Here is a 22,516-nt window from a genome sequence, read left to right on the forward strand (position 1 = left end):
TTCAAAACATCACCATCCCAGACATTTGCTAGACTGCTACGTGGAGCTCTGTAACAACATCACAAAGCATTATGCTGTTGTTTGAAACTTCCAGATCAGGTGCTGAATTGTAGAAAGTTGTTCTGCAGTTGCGGTTTGCTTAGGATAGTAATTTTCAACACTTTTAGATTGAAGGCACCCCTCAGAAAGTGTCAGCTCTTAGCTTTTACTTGCTTTTTGATTGTGGAAAGATAATAGAACAGTTTTTCTGTTGCAAGGAGCTCAGAAAGATAAGTGGGTCCAAGTGACGTTATGGGTTATTATTTGAAATATCTGAGTTTATCTCATGGATGTTTTGCACACCTAACAGCAGTAATATATCACAGGTTCTTGATTGAGAATCACTGTGTTAGGACTTCATGATCCTGCATCCATGTGAAATGGTTACTGTTTGGAGTCTACTACAGTGGAATATGAATACAGACAAGCATTTGAAAGAGACAGAAGTGAATTACAGTAATTAAGTCAGAGGGGTCTTCTAGCTCCTTCCAGCTCTGAGCATCCTGGCATTCTGTGGTTGATAGGAAACTGAGAAGCAGAAGGGGTACTCTGCCATTTAAGACCTTAGTGTAGAACAAAAATATGTGCTAAGGCAGATCTCTGAGCTTGAATGCATGAGGTGCCCATATATCCACAGTGGAAATGTGCATTTGGGCAACACCTCTTAATCTCCAGTTGCTGTGGTAACTTTATTTTTCTTCTGAACTTCTAGTACCCTCTTCAGTAAAAACTTGTGGTTATGTTACAGATAGTCCTGGGAAATAGTTAGACAGTAAACCGGATACCATTCTACTTCAGTCAGATAATTAAATGAGCACAATGTTCCAATTTTATATAGAATTTTGTCTTGGAAGAAATAATCTCAGTAGCTGGTTACTCATTGTGATATATAGTTTGGGAATAGGACAGTGAAAAAGAAGATCTGTAAAGCTGAAGTCAGGGACCCTAATAGTCTAATATTTTAATACTTCTTGGCTCCATTTTAAGAGGTAGCAAAACAACGCAGTAGTTGCTAATGCAATTGTTTTACTGAAACAGAAGGTGGCAGAACTCAGATGTGGGTTGTCCAAGAGGACTGTGCTGAGCCTCTGATGCCTTGGAGGTTGGGGAAGAGAGGAAAGGGCATACTAGTTCTAAATGTTTTTCCTTTCCTTTCCTTTTTTTTGTTTTTTGAAAGGATATCTTCTTTCTTTTGTTTTTAAGAAAAATATAGAAACTTGTACTTCTTTTTTGATAATTACTCTTATGTGGAAGTGTCAGTCCAATAAAACATTTTGCTATGTAAACAAAATGTTTTAACAGTAGCATTAAGAAAAAGGAGGCTAGCTTTAAATTCTCATAGATCACCGTCATATTACAAATTTCACAAATGTCATTCTCCAGCAAGAGGAGAAGATAAAGTTTGAAAGTAGTTGTCATGTCTTTTAGCATGCCTTATTGGATAAGATGCTGAATAGGAATCATGAGAGTTCTGTTCAAAACTCAGGCATTCATATGCTTTTTTACCTAGGAAGTCTCTCAACATCTGTGCCTCAGCTTTTCCATTTGTAACATGGGGATAATTTGTCATCTTGCATAAAATGAAGCTTATCGATCCAGTATCAATCAATTCAGTTGTTGGATAGGAGAGATTAGGAAGTTAAAAAACATTCTGGGTAAGAGTGAGGTATAGAGAAGTCTTGTCTTCTGCCTTGGGAACAAGTCTTCGCTTGGAAAAACCTGCAGGCAAATTCCTTAAAAGGAAACTGTACAGGAAACATGCTAGACTGAAACAAATAGGTAGGCTGATTTTGCAATATGGGTATATTTACTTTTGCTGGTTTCATTTTGCACTGACTTGAATTTGCTGTAACATTTTTGATGTTGATTTTCTAAAAGACCTTCCAGTTAATACTTGTTTTATATTGGGAAAGCCATTTAAATGCAGTGCAGTAAACTGGACTCCACGTGTGTGTGTGTGTGTGTATGATCATTTAACTTACACATTGCAGAATGATTTCTGAGATCAGAGTCCTTTGTATCATAGTTTTTCTTTCCTTGCACTTGAATTGATTCACTTAGGGCTTTGTTCCATTTAATACAAGTTCTCCATTCCAGTTTTCTTTAAAAAGGTTAGGCATCAAATACTCCCTGACTTGCTTTTAACTACAGATACAGTAGTATCATTTGAAGTCAATTTTGTTGCTGTTTTAGATTGGTAGGGAAAACCCAGCAACTTAGAGTTTTCTTTTTTATTGAAGAATAAGACTCTATTCTTTTCCTTAGACGCACAGGGGAGGCTGTTACACTTGTCACTAGGAGTGACTGGAGGATTGCATCTGAACTGATTGACATTCTGGAAAGAGCAAATCAGGTAAGAATGTCATTTAGCAGGACAAGATGCACATCACACTTGCTTTTAAATTCCATATGAAATAGTCTCCAAAGGTAAGGGCTTCCTTGACCAAGAGTATGTTGTACACAAACAGAGGTTAGGCCTTCCTTATGTTAAATACCCTTGGTTTGAATATACAGGCCAAGTCAAATCAAAGGGCCATATGAGTTTAGTGGCCCTTTGGATTTATATGGTTAAGGCATACCAGCTTCTCTTGCCATTGGCACAACAAGTGGAAACATGTTGCCTTTGTGCTGCTGTAAAATTTTTCATGGTGGCACAAAGCACAAACATCTTACATCTTGTCACACCACAAATGCTCAAAATTTGTGGCAGGAACAAAGGTGATATAAATTTGTGCCACTTCATAGCAGACTACTAGTTGCTTCATGAAAACCACAGACGCGCTCTGTCAGTATGCCTCATTCTGGTATTGATGCTTTCCCTCAGTTATTAAAAGCAGACAAAAATCTAGAGACTGCATCTAACTTTGCTCAAGGCCCTCAGCATTCCAAAGAAAAGCAAATGTTAAGTAGATAAGATGAGGAGGGAAAAAGGATTGTACTGAGGAGCGGTCGGGTTTTTTTGAAAGCATTTGATTTCTATGGCAGACAAGGTTCTTTGGGTAAATCTAATATCTTTTATTAGACCAACTAAATAGTTGGAAACATTTTTCTTAGATTTCTATGAACACTTGTCCATACAAATGTTTATGTACGTGCACTGTGTGCACCTATTTGTCATTCAGTGATATAAAGGGCAGACACAACCTTTCATCAGTTTCTTAGCACCTCTGCTTCTCATGGTTGTAACTTCTCAGTGGTAAGATCCTTACAGTTCTGGGAGACTTCCAAGCATTAGCTGAGCCAGCCACTACTGCTATTCTTCAAGCTTATGTCTTCACTGTGGTACCACCTATCACTGCTTTGGAGTCATTCAGCCATCAGTCAGACTGCATTTGAGGACAAATCTATGATAGTCCCTCTGGATGAAGAATGCTTTTCCTCCAGAGCAGCAAACACGTCTCCTGAATTTTCCCTCAGGGTCTCACTCATAATCCTTATGGCTTGTACAAAGAAGATTCTGAAGTATATTTGTTTAGGGGTTACAGAGACCACCATTCTTGATACCCTCCACCTTGGCCTCAGGCCTTTTTCTTAAAATATGCACTGATGGCCCTACTAGAACCACTGGCACTTAAGAGCACACACACATTTCTACAGCTCCTCTTGTATTGGTATAGCTTCTTTTATATCTTAAGGCTTACGTGACTTTAAGCTGCATTACAGTGTTTTGAGCACAAAAAGGAGACATTCAAAGAAATCATGGTAGATCAAACTATATTGGTAGTCATTTCCTCCCAGTTCCCAGATCATGCAGTGATGTCTTCAGCCACTTCTCAACCAGATGATTATAAAAGTTCTTAAAACTTGCTTGTCTGCATAAAAGATCTGGAGATCCCTGTGAAGGTAGTACAGGAGAGTTCCCATTATTTCAAGTTACTACCTATTAGTCAACTAGGTCTGGAGTATATTATGTTGTTTGTGTTTACCATAACCCTTAAGAAACTGTAACAATCAAAAGTTACTACAAAAGATAGAGAACTGAAGCAACTCAATTCATTCAGGAGCAATTTCTCTCCCTAAATCATTCTTCAGCCTACAGTCATTTGAATGGCAACTGGTTAGCAAGAGCATCTCTCCAAGTCACTTTAGTTGCAATTTGATACACAAGCAGGCTCCATGGCAAGGGTGAGCAAAATGTGGGCCATAGGCCAGATGCAGCCCACCAGGCCATTCTTTCTGGCCCACGGGGCCCCTAAAAAATTTAGAAAATTAATATTTATCTATTCCGGGTGCCTGTCATGTGGCCTTCAATGGCTTGCCAAAACTCAGTAAGCGGCCTGCCGCCTGAAATAATTGCCCATTCCTGCTCCATGGTAACTTACTGTACTCTAGGATCATGGCTACAGGCCTTCAAATAGCATAATAGGTGTAAGGAATAATTAGATACCCTTTTTGAAAGCTCTCAACTCTTAGCAAAAAAATGGATGATGCTCTGTATTTGCTAATGACCTGAGTATGGCTGGGAGGTTGGAGTGTGGCTCTTGTCCCCTAAAAGGAAATGGAAGGCTGTAAAACACCAATACAGATCCAAGGAAGATGTAGTAGCTCTAAAAGAGTAGTATTTGGATTCAGTATCCTGCTGTATCCACCTCTTTTTTTTTTTACACTTTGGTCATAAACAGTCTTATGCAGTGAGCCTTACTACTCCCTTCCCATTTTGGGGACCACTTATTTTTCAAGAGAAGGCTGGAACCTCATAACTGACTGGTATATTTGAGAGAGAGCCTCAATGTGGGGATACTCTTATCTCCCTCTCATTTTTCCTTTTACCTATTCAGAGATCAGTCTTATGAGAGAGAACTTGAGAAGCAGTTTCACTTGTTGGAATAAGTTCCTACTGAAGTGCAGAAGGAAGGGTGTTTAATTCAGTTATTTTAGTTTAATGAAAGTGCAAGGAGCTCTCTTCCCCATTTCAATTGGCGAGAAAAAACCTCACCTTGTATTCAAGTAAATATGACAGCCCTGGTCTTCTATCACAATGCACACCACTGCTTTGTAACTCAGTCAGCAAGATGCCTGCTTCCACATCTCTGCTTATTCTGTGTGCAGGAAGTTAAGCTTTTAGACATCTTTGGGAAGCACTGTAAGATGCTTATATTTTGGTCTTTGTGATGCCTTTCTTGGACCAACTGTGTAATTGAGAGAAAAATAAATGAAAATTTCTGCTTAGAGGAATGGAGGAGTGCTATGAAGTAGGAGCAGAGAGTGGCTCCTCTTTACAAGATAAAAGTGCAGTAGAATGGACTACTGATTAGTATAAGAGGGCCATTCAACAGGGAAAAGGGTCATTATTACCTGTGGAGTGCAGGAGAATTAGCGGAAGTAGCTGGTAGACTGTGACAAGCCATAAAACCAAATCTCATCCCCAGATTTCAGTGAACTGATGCTAGAGCCTATTTTAGATGAGAAATCCTTAAAGAATAAATTTATTTGTAAAACATTTTCATTAAAGTATTATCAAATAAGAATGAGAAAATTAAGTAACCTAAATTAAAAGTTCAAAATTGTAGTAGCAGAACTGAAGTGGCTTAACATTGAAATAAAAGGCATAGGATTAAATCTTAACGTGTTTTAGTGTTACACCTGTTACTGATAAGTTTTTTTCCCCCTCAATTTATCTCTAACCTAAACTAAAAAAATCTTTACTACATTCTTTTTTCAGCTGAAGGTATCTATATCTATATCTATAGCTCTATATCAGTGGATTCATAGGTATTAGGATATGGACAGAAAAACATTTAAAGCACATCAAATAATTTTTAAGCACTTTTAATATGTAGTGCTTCAGTATAGATGTATGTAACTGTTTCCCCAGCAAGGTGTTACACCGAAGCACTTCTTCATTATTCAAGGTCATTTTTATTCAGTTTGAAACAGTTTGTCGTAATAGAGCACTTTGTACCACTTAAAAATATTATTATTACTATTGTTGCTGTTGTTATAGCATCTTTAAAGATGTTTAAAGCACCATAACCATTATGTCTATTCTACTCTTACAAGTCCAAGGTCACTTGGATTTCTAAGTGTTAAAGAAATAATAACAAGGTAAAAAGGGTGGGTTTTTTGGGTTTTTTTCTTTGTTTGCCTTTGTGTTGGTGTGCTGATATGCTATTCATCTTACAGATGATAGAAGTCATATGAATAAGAGGTAGTAATTTGGATAATCACTAAAATTATTCGTTTTGTGGGCATGACTGGAAAGTTTAAAGAATTATTAGCACCAACTTTCTAACATTACTTCCTAATTATCAGGCAGTTCCAGAAGAGCTCATTTCAATGGCAGAAAGATATAAGCAATTTAAGCTTAAAAAAGAAATTGAAAAGGATTTGGGAAGATCTCAAGGAAGGTCCCAGAAGAGGTTTTAACAAAGTAAGTAAGTAATTATAGAATTAGTTATACAGGTTTGAATTTAGGACCAGATTTTTCAAAGGCACTTCTTTTTGTGCATCCCTGCCTTGCACATCCAAAACATCTGGCTCTCCTTTGGGTGGCTGTCCACTAAAGCATCTTCAGCATGGGTAAGTCCTATAAAATTGCTACTGGAGACTTCTTGCTTTAGCTGTTTATCATGTGCATCCAGCCCCTCTGGGTGCTATAGGAGCTGAGGCTCATAAGTGCATGAATGCTCAGGATGGCTCTAATCCTTCCTCCACCATATTTGGAAACCCTGTGCTTGCATCATGATAGACAAGATCACCACAGGCAGGGTAGAGCAAAATTTACTCACCTGTGTAGGGAAGTAGTCTGTCTGTGGCACTGACACATCAGATATACCTGCCTAGAATATGGTTTCCTAATCTCCAGAAAGCCCAGGCAGACCATTTGAATAGACCATTTCCCTATATTACAAGTAGAAAAAGTTTTCTGTTCTCCAGCCCTTCTTTCAGGGCTTAGAGTTACCTGAGATATGTTTGCATTGAAAGCTTCCAGTATTTTTATTCCAAGTGAGGTCTTTGTTCAGGCTTCCTGTCCAGTACCTCCTCTATCCACCGGTTGGCAACCCCCCTGTATGCTTCCCACTTATACTGTTATGAGAGTACTCCGCAGAATGATACTGTACTCAGACTTGGATAATCCTGCTCATCTCCCTAAAGATCATGAGGCCATTTTGGTATTGTGAACTTCTGCTGATGTTGATGAGGGAGTTTTTGCATTATAAACATCACTCTCAATTTGGACATAATACATTCAATAAAAAGAATGCATCAGAATTAGTAGTTAAAGGTACAAAATTAATTTTAAAATGTCTAAATATAAAGATTGTGGAGAAAACTTAGATTTTAATTTGTCCAATTTTGTAATTACAGTATTTATTAATTTACCAGAACTTAATCATTTTTCCCTCATTTTTCAGGGAATCTGGTGCATGCAAGCAACACTTGTCAATATTTGTTTAAAAATAATGTGTATGCTCATTTTGATATCTGGGCATCTCTGTGGACTGAAGAAGTATTTGAAAATACTGGTTTAAAATGGTTTGAAGATTGCTTTATTTGTAGTGTCTTTAACAAAAATATTTTGTATTTAAAATTAACATCAATGTTTTTCTTAATTTAAAAGTTTTTCATTTTCATTAAACATTTTTGTCAGGGGCTGGCACTTTTTCATTAAGAGTGCCACAAGTATGAAGTTAACAAACTCTTGAAAAGCAACTTTGAAGAATAAAAAATTGAAGGTCAGGAGATTTCACATCACTAAAAGATTTGTCTTTTTCATTTGGATATTAAAAAGTCTGCTTTGTACACGTAAGATAGACATAAGTCTTACTCTTTTATATGCCTTACCAATTAAATCCATCTCTTAACTTAGGGGTTGTCAACTGGGGGTACATGGGAAGGCCCTAGGGCAGGGGCAGGCAATTATTTCGGGTGGAGGGTTGCATACCAAGTTTTGGCAAGTTGTCAAGGGCCGCATTGGTAGCCTCGCCCCTTGACAAATGCACCACCCCCTGGTCACCATCTTGTGACTGGAAGTCCCCCCCCCCCCCCCCCAACTCCTGACCTTTGCCACCAGAATTCCTTCCCCTTGACTCTGGAAGTACTCCTTTCAGCAAGGGGCTTTGCCATCTCAGAACCAGAAAAATAAATTATATTCTAAAAAGCAAACATCTAGAGCATTCATTAATTTGATTTAAAAATATATCATTGTCCTGATTTACAAGTGTTTATGTAGTGTATATAGAGGTGATTCCACAATAGCATAAAATGAAGGCTTACTCTTGTATATTGTGGGGGGCTGTAGGTATGTGGGGTGAGAGAGCATGTGGGTGTATGTGTGGATATGTGGGGGGTGGGTGCGTATGGGGTTTGTGGGGGAATGGGTGCTTGGGGGGGTGTGAGGGGATGAGAGGTCTGCATGTATGGCACTGCAAGGGGGTGGGGGTGCATGTGTATGGTGGGTGTGTGTGGGACCCATCTTATGAACACACACACTGTCCTTGCCTGCATACACACGCGCACTGTCCCTGCCTGCCCACCCACCTACACATACACACTGCCCCTGCCTGCATACACACACGCGCACGCACTGTCCCTGCTTGCCCCCACACACACACACACATTCCCTGCCGCCCCCCACCCCCCATACATACACACACTCATACGGTCCCTGCTGGCTCTCTCCCACCCCTCATCCCTGCCTGTCCATACACCCCTACCGGCATGTCCCCATGCTCCCCAGTCTGGGGATAGAACTGGGAGTCATCTGGTGCTGAAGCACAGCAGGGGCAGGGGCAGGAAGGGAGTGAAATGGCTGAGGGTGGGCAGGGCTGCGCTGTTCAGTCCTGTTGAGGCTTCCTCTGGGTCCTACTACCCCTGGTTCTTCTCAGCTTTGACAGGCATCCAGGGGCAAATAAATATTAATTTTCTAAATTTTTTACGGGTCCTGTGGGCCAGATAGAATGGCCTGATGAGCTGGATGTGGCCCATGGGTCATATTTTACCCACCCCTGCCCTAGGGGGTATGTGCAGGTGGGACAGAACACTACCACCCACTACCCCATGCTGCCACCTCCTAGGAGGAGGAGGGGTGTAGGGGCAAGGGCAGCAGCGCCCCTCTGTGGGCTGGCCAGCTGTGGGGGCTTGTGGGAGAAGCTTGCACACAGTGGCCACCTCACCCCCATCCCCCCCCCCCCGGCTACCACGGGTACATGTATTAAAAAAGGTTGAAAACGCCTGTCTTAACTAAAACTTCATCAAGAATATTATACTGAGTGGATGGAAATGAAACAAACTGAAAAAACAACACAAATTCTATGAAGCCAGTATATTTTCAATAAGGATCTACTGTTTCTGTTGATTCTTCTGAGCCTTATTATATGTCAACTTCATATGTTGGGTGAAATACTGGTCTCATTTCAATACAGCCAAGATCACCTTTGCTAACTGGTATGTCATTTTTTAAGAAAATAAAGGAGTGTAGTTATGCACCAGTACAATTTTTAATGCTGTAACACCATCATTTGCTAAGTAAAAAACATTAAACTATCAAATGAAGCTTCCCACATTTGTTTAAATTCTGTCTGAACAGGTGCAATAATCTGAAGGCTGTAGCTGTTCATTGTATTCCAGCATCCAGAAATTAAAGTGCAACTATGTTCATTAATATTCATAGATAGTTATGGGCTGGAAGGGACCTTGCAGATCATCGGATCCAGCCTCCCAGCTCTAGGCAGGAAGACAACTGAGGTTTGGTGACCCCAGCAAGGTGACTGTCTCATCTTCTCTTGAAAACCTCCAGGGTCGGTGACTGCACCACCTCTGGAGGGAGTGTATTCCCACAGTCTGGACACCCTGACTCTGAAAGAGTTTTTCCTGGTATTAAGCCTGAAGCGGCCTTCCACGAGTTTGTACCCATTGGTCCTGGTATTCCCCGGGGGTGTCCTAGCAAACAATTGTTCACCGAGCTCCTGATGCACTCCTCTGATATAGAGGTAAGCCCCCTCTCAACCTTCTCGTCTTTAAGTTAAAGAGGCCCAGGTCCCTCAGCCTTTCCTTGTATGGCTTGCCTTGCAAGTCCATGATCAATCATATGAGTGGCTCTTTTCTGGACCCTCTCAAGTTTTTCCATGTCCTTATTGAAGTGCGGCACCCAGAATGGGATGCAGTACTCCAATTGCAGTCTCACCAGTGCTAAGTACAGTGGACTTCCTTCCTTAGTTTTACATAAGATGCATCGGTTGATGCATGCCAGTATGTCGTTTGCCCTGCTGACCACCGCCTTGCACTGATGGCTCATATTCATACGATGATCAGTCATTGTACCTAGGTCCCTTTCAGCCGTGGTGCAAGTCAAACTGTTGCCACCAAGTCTGTATGTGTGTTGAGGGTTGTTTGTCTCCAGATGGAGTACCTTACACTTTGAAGTGTTAAACGTCATCTGGTTCTGGTCTGCCCAACTCTCAAGCCTGTCCAGGTCAGACTGTACCTGCAACCTATCTTCTAGTGTGACCACACTACCCATAACATGGTGTCATCTGCAGACCTGGCCAGAAAGCTTTTCACTCCCCCATCCAAATAATTGATAAAGATGTTGAAAAGCACCAGTCCAAGCATGAACCCCTGAGGGACACCACTGGCTACTTCATGCCAGGATGACACAGATCTGTTCATGAGAACTCTCCAGGTCCTACCCTGTAGCCAGTTTCCCACCCACTGAACTGTTGAGCAGCTGAGCCCAAAATCTTCCAGTTTTCTCACAAGGATATTGTGGGAAAAATCAAAAACCTTTTGGGAGTCTAGGTATAGAATGTGGCCAACTGCGGCCTTGACATCACCACGATCCACTGGCTGGAGAACTGGCTCTGCGGTAGGACCCAGAGGATGGTGGTCAATGGGAGCCAATCATCTTGGTGCGCTGTGACTAGTGAAGTCTCACAAAGCTCTGTCCTAGGGCCTATACTGTTTAACATCTTCATCAATGATGTGGACACTGGTGTCAGAAGCGGACTGGCCAAGTTCACTGACGACACCAAACTCTGGGGTAAAGCATTCACACCTGAGGACAGGAGGGTGATCCAGGCAGATCTGGACAGACTCATGAAATGGGCAGACAAGAACCTGATGGTGTTTAACACCGAAAAATGCAAGGTTCTCCACCTTGGGAGGAAAAACCTGCACCATACTTATAGGCTCGGTAGTGCTATGCTGGTTAGCACTACAGATGAAAGGGACTTGGGGGTCATGGTTGACCACAACATGAACATGAGCCTTCAGTGTGATGCTGCAGCTAATGAAGCAACCAAAACGCTGGCTTGCATCCATAGATGCTTCTCAAGCAAATCCTGGGACATCATTCTCCCCTTGTACTCGGCCTTGGTGAGGCCACAGCTGGAGTACTACGTCCAGTTTTGGGCCCCACAATTCAAAAAGGATGTGGAGAAGCTTGAGAGAGTCAAGAGAAGAGCCACGCACATGATCAGAGGTCAGGAAAACAGACCTTATGACGACAGGCTGAGAGCCATGGAGCTATTCAGCCTGCAAAAGCGCAGGCTCAGGGATGATCTGATGGCCACCTATAAGTTTATTGGGGTGCTCATAGGTATTTGGGAAACATCTGTTCACCAGAGACCCCCAAGGGATGACAAGATTGAACGGTCACAAACTCCACTGTGACCGATTCACGCTGGACATAAGAAAGAAAGTCTTCACTGTCCGAGCCCCCAACGTTTGGAGCAGACTACCACCAGCGGTGGTTCAAGCACCCACTTTGCATGCCTTCAGGACACATTTGTATGCTTATCTTGCTGGGATCCTATGATCCCTGCTGACTTCCTGCCCCTGGGGCAGGGGGCTGGACTCGATGATCCTCCGGGGTCTCTTCCAGCCCAAATGTCTATGAAATCGATGAAAAACGTTTCCCGTGTCCAGGTGGTAAGAGACCTTGTCATAGGAGATGAGATTGGTAAGACAGGACGTACCCACGACAAAGCCATGCTGGCTGTTGTTCAGAATCTTACCTTCTGTGAGCATATCGCACATAAATTCTTCAATGAGCTTTTCCAGGATTTTCCCTGGGATGGAGGTTAGACTGATTGGCCTATAATTGCCTGGATCCCTCTCTCTTTCCCTTCTTGAAGGTGGGCATAATGTTGGCCCTCCTCTGATCCTCAGGGAATTCTAAAAGAACTTTGCCAGGGGTTTCATGATGACCTCAGCCAGTTCCTTCAGCACTCTGGTCCTATTGACTTATAGGAGCCCCCCGGCTCCTACTTGGCCCAGCCCTCAGGGAGCCATGTGCCCAGTCCCACCCAGCATGTGAGACAGGAAGGGGGGGCACTCACCTGTCTCCTTCCAAGGGGCAAGGACCTTCCAGCCCCTAAAGCAGCATGGCGCTGGTGAGCCCTTCTTAGTTTCATAGTTTCATAGTAGCTAGAGTCGGAAGGGACCTAGGTAGATCATCTAGTCCGACCCCCTGCCTTAGCAGGAAAGAGCACCGGGGTCAGATGACCCCGGCAAGGTGCTCATCTAACTTCCTTTTAAAAATCCCCAGGCTCGGAGCCTGCACCACTTCCCCTGGAAGCTGGTTCCAGGCCCTAGCCACCCTGACTGTGAAGTAGCGCCTCCTAATATCTAATCTAAACTTACCCTCCGCCAGTTTGTGACCGTTATTCCTGGTCACTCCTGGCAGCGCACGGGGGAACAGGGACTCCCCCAATACCTGCTGATCCCCCCTGACCAGTTTGTAGCAGGCCACAAGGTCCCCCCTTAGCCTTCTCTTGTGGAGGCTAAACAGGTTCAGGTCCCGTAGCCTATCCTCATAAGGCCTGCCCTGCTGACCCCTGATCATACGAGTGGCCCTCCTCTGAACTCTTTCCATATTGTCCACGTCCCTCTTGAAGTGTGGCGCCCAGAACTGGACGCAGTACTCCAGCTGCGGCCTGACCAGTGCCGCATAGAGGGGGAGGATCACCTCCCTGGACCTGCTCGAGATGCATCTGTGGATGCATGATAGGGTACGATTGGCCTTCTTGACTGCCTCCCCACACTGCCGGCCCATGTTCATCGTGGAGTCAATGACGACTCCAAGATCCTTTTCCGTCTCCGTGCTGGCAAGAGGAGAGTTCCCCAACCTGTAAGTGTGGTGCCGGTTCTTCCTCCCCATGTGCAACACCTTGCACTTATCAGTGTTAAACCCCATCCTATTCTCATCCGCCCACCGTTGCAACCTGTCAAGGTCAGCTTGTAGCCTATTGCACCCTTCTAGTGCACCCACATCCCCCCACATCTTAGTGTCATCAGCAAACTTGAACAGGGTGCTTTCTACCCCCTCATCCAAGTCACTGATGAAGATGTTGAACAGTGCAGGCCCGAGGACCGAGCCCTGCGGAACCCCACTGCCCACATCCTTCCAGGTCGAGAAGAACCCATCCACTACCACCCTCTGGGTGCGGCCCTCCAACCAGTTGGCGACCCATTTGACCGTGTGGGCATCGACACCACAGTCTCTCAGCTTTTTGATGAGGACAGGGTGAGAGACAGTGTCGAAAGCCTTCCGGAAGTCCAAAAAGACTACATCCACAGCAACCCCTGCGTCTAATGATTTGGTGACCTGATCGTAAAAGGCCACCAGGTTGGTCTGACAAGACCTGCCACTGATAAACCCATGTTGGTTGCCCCTGAGCATGCATTCCCCCGCAAGGCCCTCCTGGATGTGTGCCAGGATAATTTTTTCAAAGAGCTTACCCGGGATTGAGGTCAGACTAACTGGCCTGTAATTTCCCGGGTCCTCTTTTTTTCCCTTTTTGAAGATAGGGACCACATTGGCCCTCTTCCAGTCCTCCGGCACCTCGCCAGAGCACCACGAGTGCTCATAGAGCCGTGCCAGGGGTCCCGCAATGACCTCAGCCAGTTCCTGTAGAACCCTAGGGTGAAGATCGTCCGGACCAGCGGACTTGAACACGTCCAGCTTCTCCAGAAGTACCCTAACTAACTCCTCGCTAACCCTTGGCCCAGGCGTGTCTCTCTCGGGGCCCGAGGGGGGCCCAGCAGGGAGGTGGCTGAACTGGTCCCTACTTAGGAAGACAGAGGCAAAGAAATCGTTAAATATGTTAGCTTTGTCATCTGGCGTGATGACTAAGTTGCCCATCGTGTCCTGCAGGGGCCCCACATTACCCGGGACCCTCTTTTTACCCCCTATGTATTTGAAGAAGGACTTCTTATTGTCCTTAATCCGGGAAGCTAGTCCTATCTCCAACTCTGCCTTGGCCCTCCTGACTGCCCCCCTACATCCTCGGGCGACTATAACATAGTCCTTCTTGGCGATGACCCCATCTCTCCATTGGGTATATGCCTCCCTTTTAGCAAGGAGACATTCCCGGATGCTCTTAGTGAGCCATGGGGGTTTATGTGCCCTCCTGCTCCCTTTGACCCTTGTTGGGATTACCTCCCTTTGGGCATGGAGGATCGTCTCCTTAAGGAGCAACCACTCACCTTCGACATCTGATTCCCTTCCCCTCTGGGTCCTCAGCGCTTCCCCAACTATCCTCCTTAGCTTGTTGAAGTCAGCCCTCCTAAAGTCTAGGGCTGTTGCCTTGCTGCAGCCCTTTGCCACCTTACGCTGGATGGTGAATTCCAGCAAGCGATGATCACTGTCTCCCAGGTGGCCCATCACCCGCAGCCCCCTCACCAGGTCATCACCCGTGGCCAGCACTAGGTCCAACAAGGCGTCTCCCCTGGTGGGGCTGTGCACCTCCTGGGTTAGATGGAGGTCCTGCAGTCTGGCTAAGAACCGACGTGAGCGATCAGACTTGGCTGACTGCTCCTCCCAGCAGATGTCTGGGAAGTTTAGGTCCCCCATGATGACCACATCCTTAGCCCTCACTGCCTCTGTAAGCTGACCTAAGAATTCCAGGTCGAGCTCTTCTCCCTGGTTGGGAGGTCTATAGTAGACTCCCACCGTTAAGTCTCTCTCCCCTGGACTGCCTTTTACTCTAACCCAGAGCACCTCAGAGTGCCCCCCCTCTACCCCCATGCTAATTAACGAGGAAGTATATTCCTCCTTGATGTAGAGTGCTACTCCTCCACCTTTCCTTCCTATCCTGTCCTTCCTGTATAGCCTATAGCCCTTGACACTCACCGCCCAGTCATGCGATGAGTCCCACCACGTTTCTGTGATCCCTACTATGTCAGGGCTGGTGACAGCTAGGAGGAGGGCGAGTTCCTCCTGCTTCTTCCCCATACTTCGAGCATTCGTGTAGAGGCATTTGAGGCCTTCAGCGGTTGTGCCCACTGACCCCCTAGTCTCAGCAATGCCCCGTCCCCTATCGCTTACCTGTTTCTCCGTTTTGACCATTGGTCTGGGCTCGCTGGCTGTTGCTGGGCCTGGTATGTCATCGTCTCCTCCGCCCTCATCTTCCCCCTCCCCCGACGAGCCTAGTTTAAAGCCCGCCGAAGGAGGTTCACCAACCTGGAAGAGAACACACGCTTACCTTTAGGGGAAAGGTGGAGCCCATCCCATCCCAGCATGTCTCTCATCACGATGTGCCGGTCATGGCTGAGGAAGCCAAAGCCCGCCTCGAAGCACCATTCCTGTAGCCTCCAGTTGGTCTCCGCAATGCACATCTCGTGACGTCTGCCGCGTCCGCTCACTGGCAGGATGGAAGAGAAGACCGCCTGTGCGCCCATCTCCCTCAGCACGCCTCCCAGAGCATGGTAGTCCTCCATCAGGCGATCAGGGGCTCTCCTGGCCGCATCGTTAGTACCCACATGGACAAGGACCATGGGGTAATAATCGGAGGGCTGGATGATGGACTGGAGCATCCCCTTCACATCCTGAATCTTCGCTCCGGGCAGGCAGTATACCTCACGTGCTGAGGGATCCTGGCGACAGATGGGGCCCTCCGTACCTCTCAGGATGGAGTCACCAATCACGATGACGCGACGCTTCCTCCTCTTAGGCCTCTTGACTCCCGCCGCCCGCACAGGACATTGTGTGCACAAAGTCTCCTCCCTGGAATCTTCCACTGCTCCCTCCTCCTCCAGGGCTGCCAGGACCTCATATCTGTTCTCCAGATGGACAGGAGGAACTGGTGCCGCAACATGGTTAATAGCTCTGGCGCGGGAGACTGTCTGCCACTCAGCGGTGGAGGGCTCATCCCGGTCTGCCCTCTCCTCTGTTGTATCACCCTGCAGAGAAAGAAAATACCTATCAATTTCCTCCTCTGCCTCACGGATTCCCCTCAGCCTGCTAACCTCCTCCAGGAGCTCCTGCACCCGCTCCTCCAGGGTCCTAAGGCGGATACCTACAGGACAGGTGCAGGAGTCCCCAGTCCCTGCCCCCCCAGACCTTGCCAGGCAGTTCCCGCAGGCCAGGGGGTTGGAGGACGGCAGCCCCCCCGAGGGGCTCTGTCTGGGTGGAGGCCTCGGACAAGCCCCGGGAAGGCCGCGCCCCCCGGGCAGGGGCCCTGGCAGAACTCCGTGTCGACACCATCGCAGGAGTTGCTGCCCTTACTAGCAGAGCAGGGGTCAGCCTCTGGGCCCCGCCTGTTCGCCCGCCGGCGCGAACGCCGCCGCAAACGCCGGCGCGCTCTTACAGACCGCGCCTGTTTGCGCGCTCTGTTCGCGCGGCTCGGGAGCGCGGCTCCCTACCGGCTCAGCTAAGAGGGACCCGGGGGGCTTCCCCTCCGGATCCGGCTCAGCTGCGCCGGCCCCTCAGTCCCTCAGCCCCACTTACCTTAGGGGGATCAGCTGCTGCTGGCCCCTCAGCTGCTCCGCTCGCCGCCGCCGCTTCTACTACTGCACTCTCCTCCGCTCCGGGTCCAGAAAGGAGGCACACGTGTGGGAAGGACACACGTGCGCCTGAGTCCCTCTTCTCCCCGCTGCCCCTGACCTCCAAGTGGCGGAAGCTACGTCAAACCGCCGTTTATAAAGGAGGCGGTTTGAATTACCCGCCGCTGCCTTACCCACCAATCAGGCGCTCCGGTGTCACCGGAAGTGCCTGTCAATGATCCCGCCCCCTGAGCACCCCCACTGGGGAGGATCTGGTGAGACTGGAGCCTGCTCCCCTAGGCTAGTCCCGGGGGCACTCCCTGGCTTGGGGGACAACCCCCTAGCCCTCACCTGTTTGCGCGCTCTGTTCGCGCGGCTCGGGAGCGCGGCTCCCTACCGGCTCAGCTAAGAGGGACCCGGGGGGCTTCCCCTCCGGATCCGGCTCAGCTGCGCCGGCCCCTCAGTCCCTCAGCCCCACTTACCTTAGGGGGATCAGCTGCTGCTGGCCCCTCAGCTGCTCCGCTCGCCGCCGCCGCTTCTACTGCTGCACTCTCCTCCGCCCGGGTCCAGAAAGGAGGCACACGTGTGGGAAGGACACACGTGCGCCTGAGTCCCTCTTCTCCCCGCTGCCCCTGACCTCCAAGTGGCGGAAGCTACGTCAAACCGCCGTTTATAAAGGAGGCGGTTTGAATTACCCGCCGCTGCCTTACCCACCAATCAGGCGCTCCGGTGTCACCGGAAGTGCCTGTCAATGATCCCGCCCCCTGAGCACCCCCACTGGGGAGGATCTGGTGAGACTGGAGCCTGCTCCCCTAGGCTAGTCCCGGGGGCACTCCCTGGCTTGGGGGACAACCCCCTAGCCCTCACCTGTTTGCGCGCTCTGTTCGCGCGGCTCGGGAGCGCGGCTCCCTACCGGCTCAGCTAAGAGGGACCCGGGGGGCTTCCCCTCCGGATCCGGCTCAGCTGCGCCGGCCCCTCAGTCCCTCAGCCCCACTTACCTTAGGGGGATCAGCTGCTGCTGGCCCCTCAGCTGCTCCGCTCGCCGCCGCCGCTTCTACTACTGCACTCTCCTCCGCTCCGGGTCCAGAAAGGAGGCACACGTGTGGGAAGGACACACGTGCGCCTGAGTCCCTCTTCTCCCCGCTGCCCCTGACCTCCAAGTGGCGGAAGCTACGTCAAACCGCCGTTTATAAAGGAGGCGGTTTGAATTACCCGCCGCTGCCTTACCCACCAATCAGGCGCTCCGGTGTCACCGGAAGTGCCTGTCAATGATCCCGCCCCCTGAGCACCCCCACTGGGGAGGATCTGGTGAGACTGGAGCCTGCTCCCCTAGGCTAGTCCCGGGGGCACTCCCTGGCTTGGGGGACAACCCCCTAGCCCTCACCTGTTTGCGCGCTCTGTTCGCGCGGCTCGGGAGCGCGGCTCCCTACCGGCTCAGCTAAGAGGGACCCGGGGGGCTTCCCCTCCGGATCCGGCTCAGCTGCGCCGGCCCCTCAGTCCCTCAGCCCCACTTACCTTAGGGGGATCAGCTGCTGCTGGCCCCTCAGCTGCTCCGCTCGCCGCCGCCGCTTCTACTGCTGCACTCTCCTCCGCCCGGGTCCAGAAAGGAGGCACACGTGTGGGAAGGACACACGTGCGCCTGAGTCCCTCTTCTCCCCGCTGCCCCTGACCTCCAAGTGGCGGAAGCTACGTCAAACCGCCGTTTATAAAGGAGGCGGTTTGAATTACCCGCCGCTGCCTTACCCACCAATCAGGCGCTCCGGTGTCACCGGAAGTGCCTGTCAATGATCCCGCCCCCTGAGCACCCCCACTGGGGAGGATCTGGTGAGACTGGAGCCTGCTCCCCTAGGCTAGTCCCGGGGGCACTCCCTGGCTTGGGGGACAACCCCCTAGCCCTCACCTGTTTGCGCGCTCTGTTCGCGCGGCTCGGGAGCGCGGCTCCCTACCGGCTCAGCTAAGAGGGACCCGGGGGGCTTCCCCTCCGGATCCGGCTCAGCTGCGCCGGCCCCTCAGTCCCTCAGCCCCACTTACCTTAGGGGGATCAGCTGCTGCTGGCCCCTCAGCTGCTCCGCTCGCCGCCGCCGCTTCTACTGCTGCACTCTCCTCCGCCCGGGTCCAGAAAGGAGGCACACGTGTGGGAAGGACACACGTGCGCCTGAGTCCCTCTTCTCCCCGCTGCCCCTGACCTCCAAGTGGCGGAAGCTACGTCAAACCGCCGTTTATAAAGGAGGCGGTTTGAATTACCCGCCGCTGCCTTACCCACCAATCAGGCGCTCCGGTGTCACCGGAAGTGCCTGTCAATGATCCCGCCCCCTGAGCACCCCCACTGGGGAGGATCTGGTGAGACTGGAGCCTGCTCCCCTAGGCTAGTCCCGGGGGCACTCCCTGGCTTGGGGGACAACCCCCTAGCCCTCACCTGTTTGCGCGCTCTGTTCGCGCGGCTCGGGAGCGCGGCTCCCTACCGGCTCAGCTAAGAGGGACCCGGGGGGCTTCCCCTCCGGATCCGGCTCAGCTGCGCCGGCCCCTCAGTCCCTCAGCCCCACTTACCTTAGGGGGATCAGCTGCTGCATGCATGCAGTTTAAAAAAGGCCACCGACAGCATAGCTGCAGTTTGTCCCTGGCTCTGTCATGAGACATGCAGGCGGAAGTCTGTTGCACCCCCATTGAGCCCAGGGACCCCCCACGACCTGCCCAGTGGGACCCCAGCCTGGACCCCCAGCACAGCCAGAGGTAGGTGGGGCCTCCAACCCAGACAGCTGCGAGGCAGCTGAGTCAGAGCCAAGGAGGGACAGGCCCCCCCCGGCTCCTACTTTACCCAGCCCCCGGGGAGCCACATGACCAGAGCCTTGCGAACAGGCTGTGCAAACAGGCACACTTGTCTGCCTGGCATGCGAGTTAGCATGGGAGTTTGTTCAGAAGGGTCTGAGGCCCTGCCTGTGAGCCCCTAGGGTAGGTAGTCATAGTAGTAGCCAGACTACCACCGGTAAAATGTGGCTAGGCACATGCTGCACCTTGAGGGTCCCCTCGGAGTTTGCAGCCTCCCCCTCTGTCATCTCAGAGGCCTCCACCCAGACGAACCCATGTTTCTAGGCTCCGTACAGATGAAACCCCTGGCTCTCAGCTGTGTGGAGCTGCCTGGCATGTTTCCAGGAGCATGGCCACCTCCCCTTAGGAGGTTTGTTCCACTTTGGAGTCCCTGGGGCACCAGATGGTGGAGCTCCAGGCCGCAGTCCAGAGACTGCATGCCATCAGGGATGGCAAACAGAAGATCGACTCCTACTGCCAGGGCCTTTACCCCCTAGAGGTGGAGGGTAGACCAAGGTCACCCTCCAGGGCAAGAGGGGACTCGGGGATCTCCCATGCTGTCCAGCCAGGGAGTTGGACCAAGGTGGTCAAAGGCCCCAAGGCCTGCCGCAACAAGGTCTCCTTCCCTCTGGGGCTTTGCAACGGGTACAAACCTCTTGCAGCCCCAGTAGAGCCTGCAGATCTGTCAGCTCCAGCAGGCAAGGGAGAATCACCCACCCCCACTCTCCCCGAGACGAAACTCAGTGCTCATCATGGGAGACTCCCGCCTGAGGGAAACTGGGGGGCAATCTGCCACCCAGACCCCCTAGCCTGGGAGGTCTGCTACTTCCCAGGGGTCCACATATGGGACATAGCCAAGAGGATCCCAAAGATTCTCTGGCCCTCTGACCACTACTCTATGCTCCTTATCCATGTGGGATGAATGACACAGCTCAGAGCAACCCCAGCCATGTCATGAGGGACTACAGGGCTCTGGGAGAGGGGCTTAGGGAGTTTGGGGGCACAGGTGGTCTTTTCCTCACTCCTCCCAGTTGTGGGTCACAGGCTGAGGCAGAGACGGGTTGAGGCAGTCAACCAGAGACTGCCCCGCTAGTGTCATCGTGAAGGCTTTGGCTTCCATGATCACGGCCCTCTCTTCAGTGAGGGAGGCAGTGGGCTGCTGGGAAGAAATGGCCTCCACCTCGCTCCGCTGGAGAGGAGGCTCTTCTCATCCAGACTGGCTGACCTGCTCTACCGGACTTTAAACTAAGCCCACTGGAAGATATGGGGAGTACTGCCACTGCAAGCCCACTAGGCAGTGTTTGTGAACCCAGCATGCTAAGCCACTCAAGGGAACCCATCCCTACCCCAGCCCCAGAGCGATCTGTAGGGAAAGCAAGGGCCCCCAATGGGACATTTACGTGCCTATACACCAATGCCAGGAGCCTAGGGAACAAACTGGAGGAACTGGTTCTCCTGCCAAACAAAAAGGATTATGATCTCAACAGACCTGGTGGGACTTCACCTGTGACTGAGCGACAGGTATAGATGGCTGTACCTTGTACAGGAGAGATCATGGGCAAAAGGGGCAGGGGGGTGGCTCTCTATGTCAAGGAAAGCTACACGTCCCTGCAAGCTAACAATGGCACCCGGGGGGATGACTGGAGACTCTCTGGGTCAAAATTGGTGGCGAACAAGGCACAGGGGACACAATGGTGGGGGTTTACTACAGACCTCATAGCCAGAATCAAGAGCTTGACCAGAAATTTGCCAGGGAACTGACTGAGGCTACATGTTCCCAGTGCGTGGTTGTCATGGGAGATTTCAACTACCCTGACATTTTGTGGGAAGAGCACTTGGCTACATCCAAATGGTCGCAAAGCTTCCTCGTGTGTGGATGAGCTCTATCTGACTCAAGAAGTCTATGGACTGATGAGAAGCAAAGCACTGCTCGACCTGGTACTGGCAATGGGGGATAACTTAATGAGTGACCTAACAATCGAAGGGAAGCTGGGAGATAGCAACCATGAGATGATCACCTTTACCATCCACTATAAACCAGGCAAGTCAGTCAGCAAAGCAGAAGTCCTTGACTTCAGGAAAACTAGGACTTTGACAAGCTCAGGAGACTTGTTGGTGAGGCCCTAACGGACCACAACCCAAAGTGGGAGGGGAGTTCAGGAAGAGTGGTTGCTCAAGGGAGCGATCCTGAAAGCACAATTTCCTGTCTTGGAGGAAAGGCAGCAAAAGGGCGCAGCAGCCCCCTTGGCTCTGCCGGGAGCTAGCGGATCTCCTGTAACTAAAAAGAAAGGCCTACAAAGGATGGAAGGCTGGATCCACCCCAAAGGAGAAGTACTCTGCACTGGTCCAGACCTGTAGGGAGTGAACCAGGAAAGCAAAGGCTGCGACTGAACTCCAACTGGCTACACATATCAAGGACAATAAGTCCTTTTTTAGATATGTGGGGAGCTGGAGGAGCAGCAAGGGTAACGTTGGACACCTGCTAAACCATATGGGTCAACTAACAGCCGACACCCAGGAAAAAGCCAGCCTGCTTAATGGGTATTTTGCATCGGTTTTTCACCAGCCCCAAGCGACAGCCCTGCTCAATATAATATGGGACGGCCAGGGTGAGGGAGAACTGTTACCTTCCATCAATGTTGACCATGTGAAGGAACACCTTGAGAGGCTGGACACCTTCAAGTCAGCTACGCCAGACAGCTTACACCCCAGGGTACTTGAGGAGCTGACAAGCATCATAGCTTGGGCACTTGCAAGGATCTTTGAGAACTTGTGGTGCTCAGGCAAAGCGCCCGAGGATTGGAAGAAGGCTAATGTCATGCCTATCTGCAAGGGAGGAAAGTAGATGCGGGAAACAGCAGGCCCATCAGCCAGACCTGCATCCCGGGGAAGATCTTGGAGAAAACCATCAGAGACACCATTCTTGATAAACTGGCTGAAGGCAACTTCTTGAGGGATAGCCAGC

General features: G+C 49.7%; 1 protein-coding gene and 1 long non-coding RNA gene across 2 annotated transcripts in view; one reads left to right on the forward strand and one right to left on the reverse strand.

The window, feature by feature from the left end:
• DDX43 (DEAD-box helicase 43) overlaps positions 1–6,768 on the forward strand; it is a 53,382-nt gene extending 46,614 nt beyond the window's left edge. The window contains exons 15-16 of the mRNA XM_090034952.1: positions 2,305–2,392; positions 6,292–6,768. Coding sequence (XP_089891078.1) covers positions 2,305–2,392; positions 6,292–6,405 — 202 coding nt within the window. The 3' untranslated portion in view covers positions 6,406–6,768. The remainder of the gene's footprint in view (positions 1–2,304; positions 2,393–6,291) is intronic.
• On the reverse strand, positions 3,737–6,881 carry LOC149872821 (uncharacterized). Its single transcript, XR_016440558.1, has 3 exons — positions 6,768–6,881; positions 4,976–5,432; positions 3,737–3,874 (listed from the first exon to the last, which is right to left on the reverse strand). It is a non-coding gene; the product is annotated as an uncharacterized LOC149872821 (long non-coding RNA).
• Positions 6,882–22,516: the final 15,635 nt, after the last annotated feature.

Source organism: Crocodylus siamensis, chromosome 1 (assembly GCF_052110815.1).
Source record: "Crocodylus siamensis isolate JL-2025a chromosome 1, ASM5211081v1, whole genome shotgun sequence".
Classification (NCBI taxonomy): domain Eukaryota; kingdom Metazoa; phylum Chordata; order Crocodylia; family Crocodylidae; genus Crocodylus; species Crocodylus siamensis.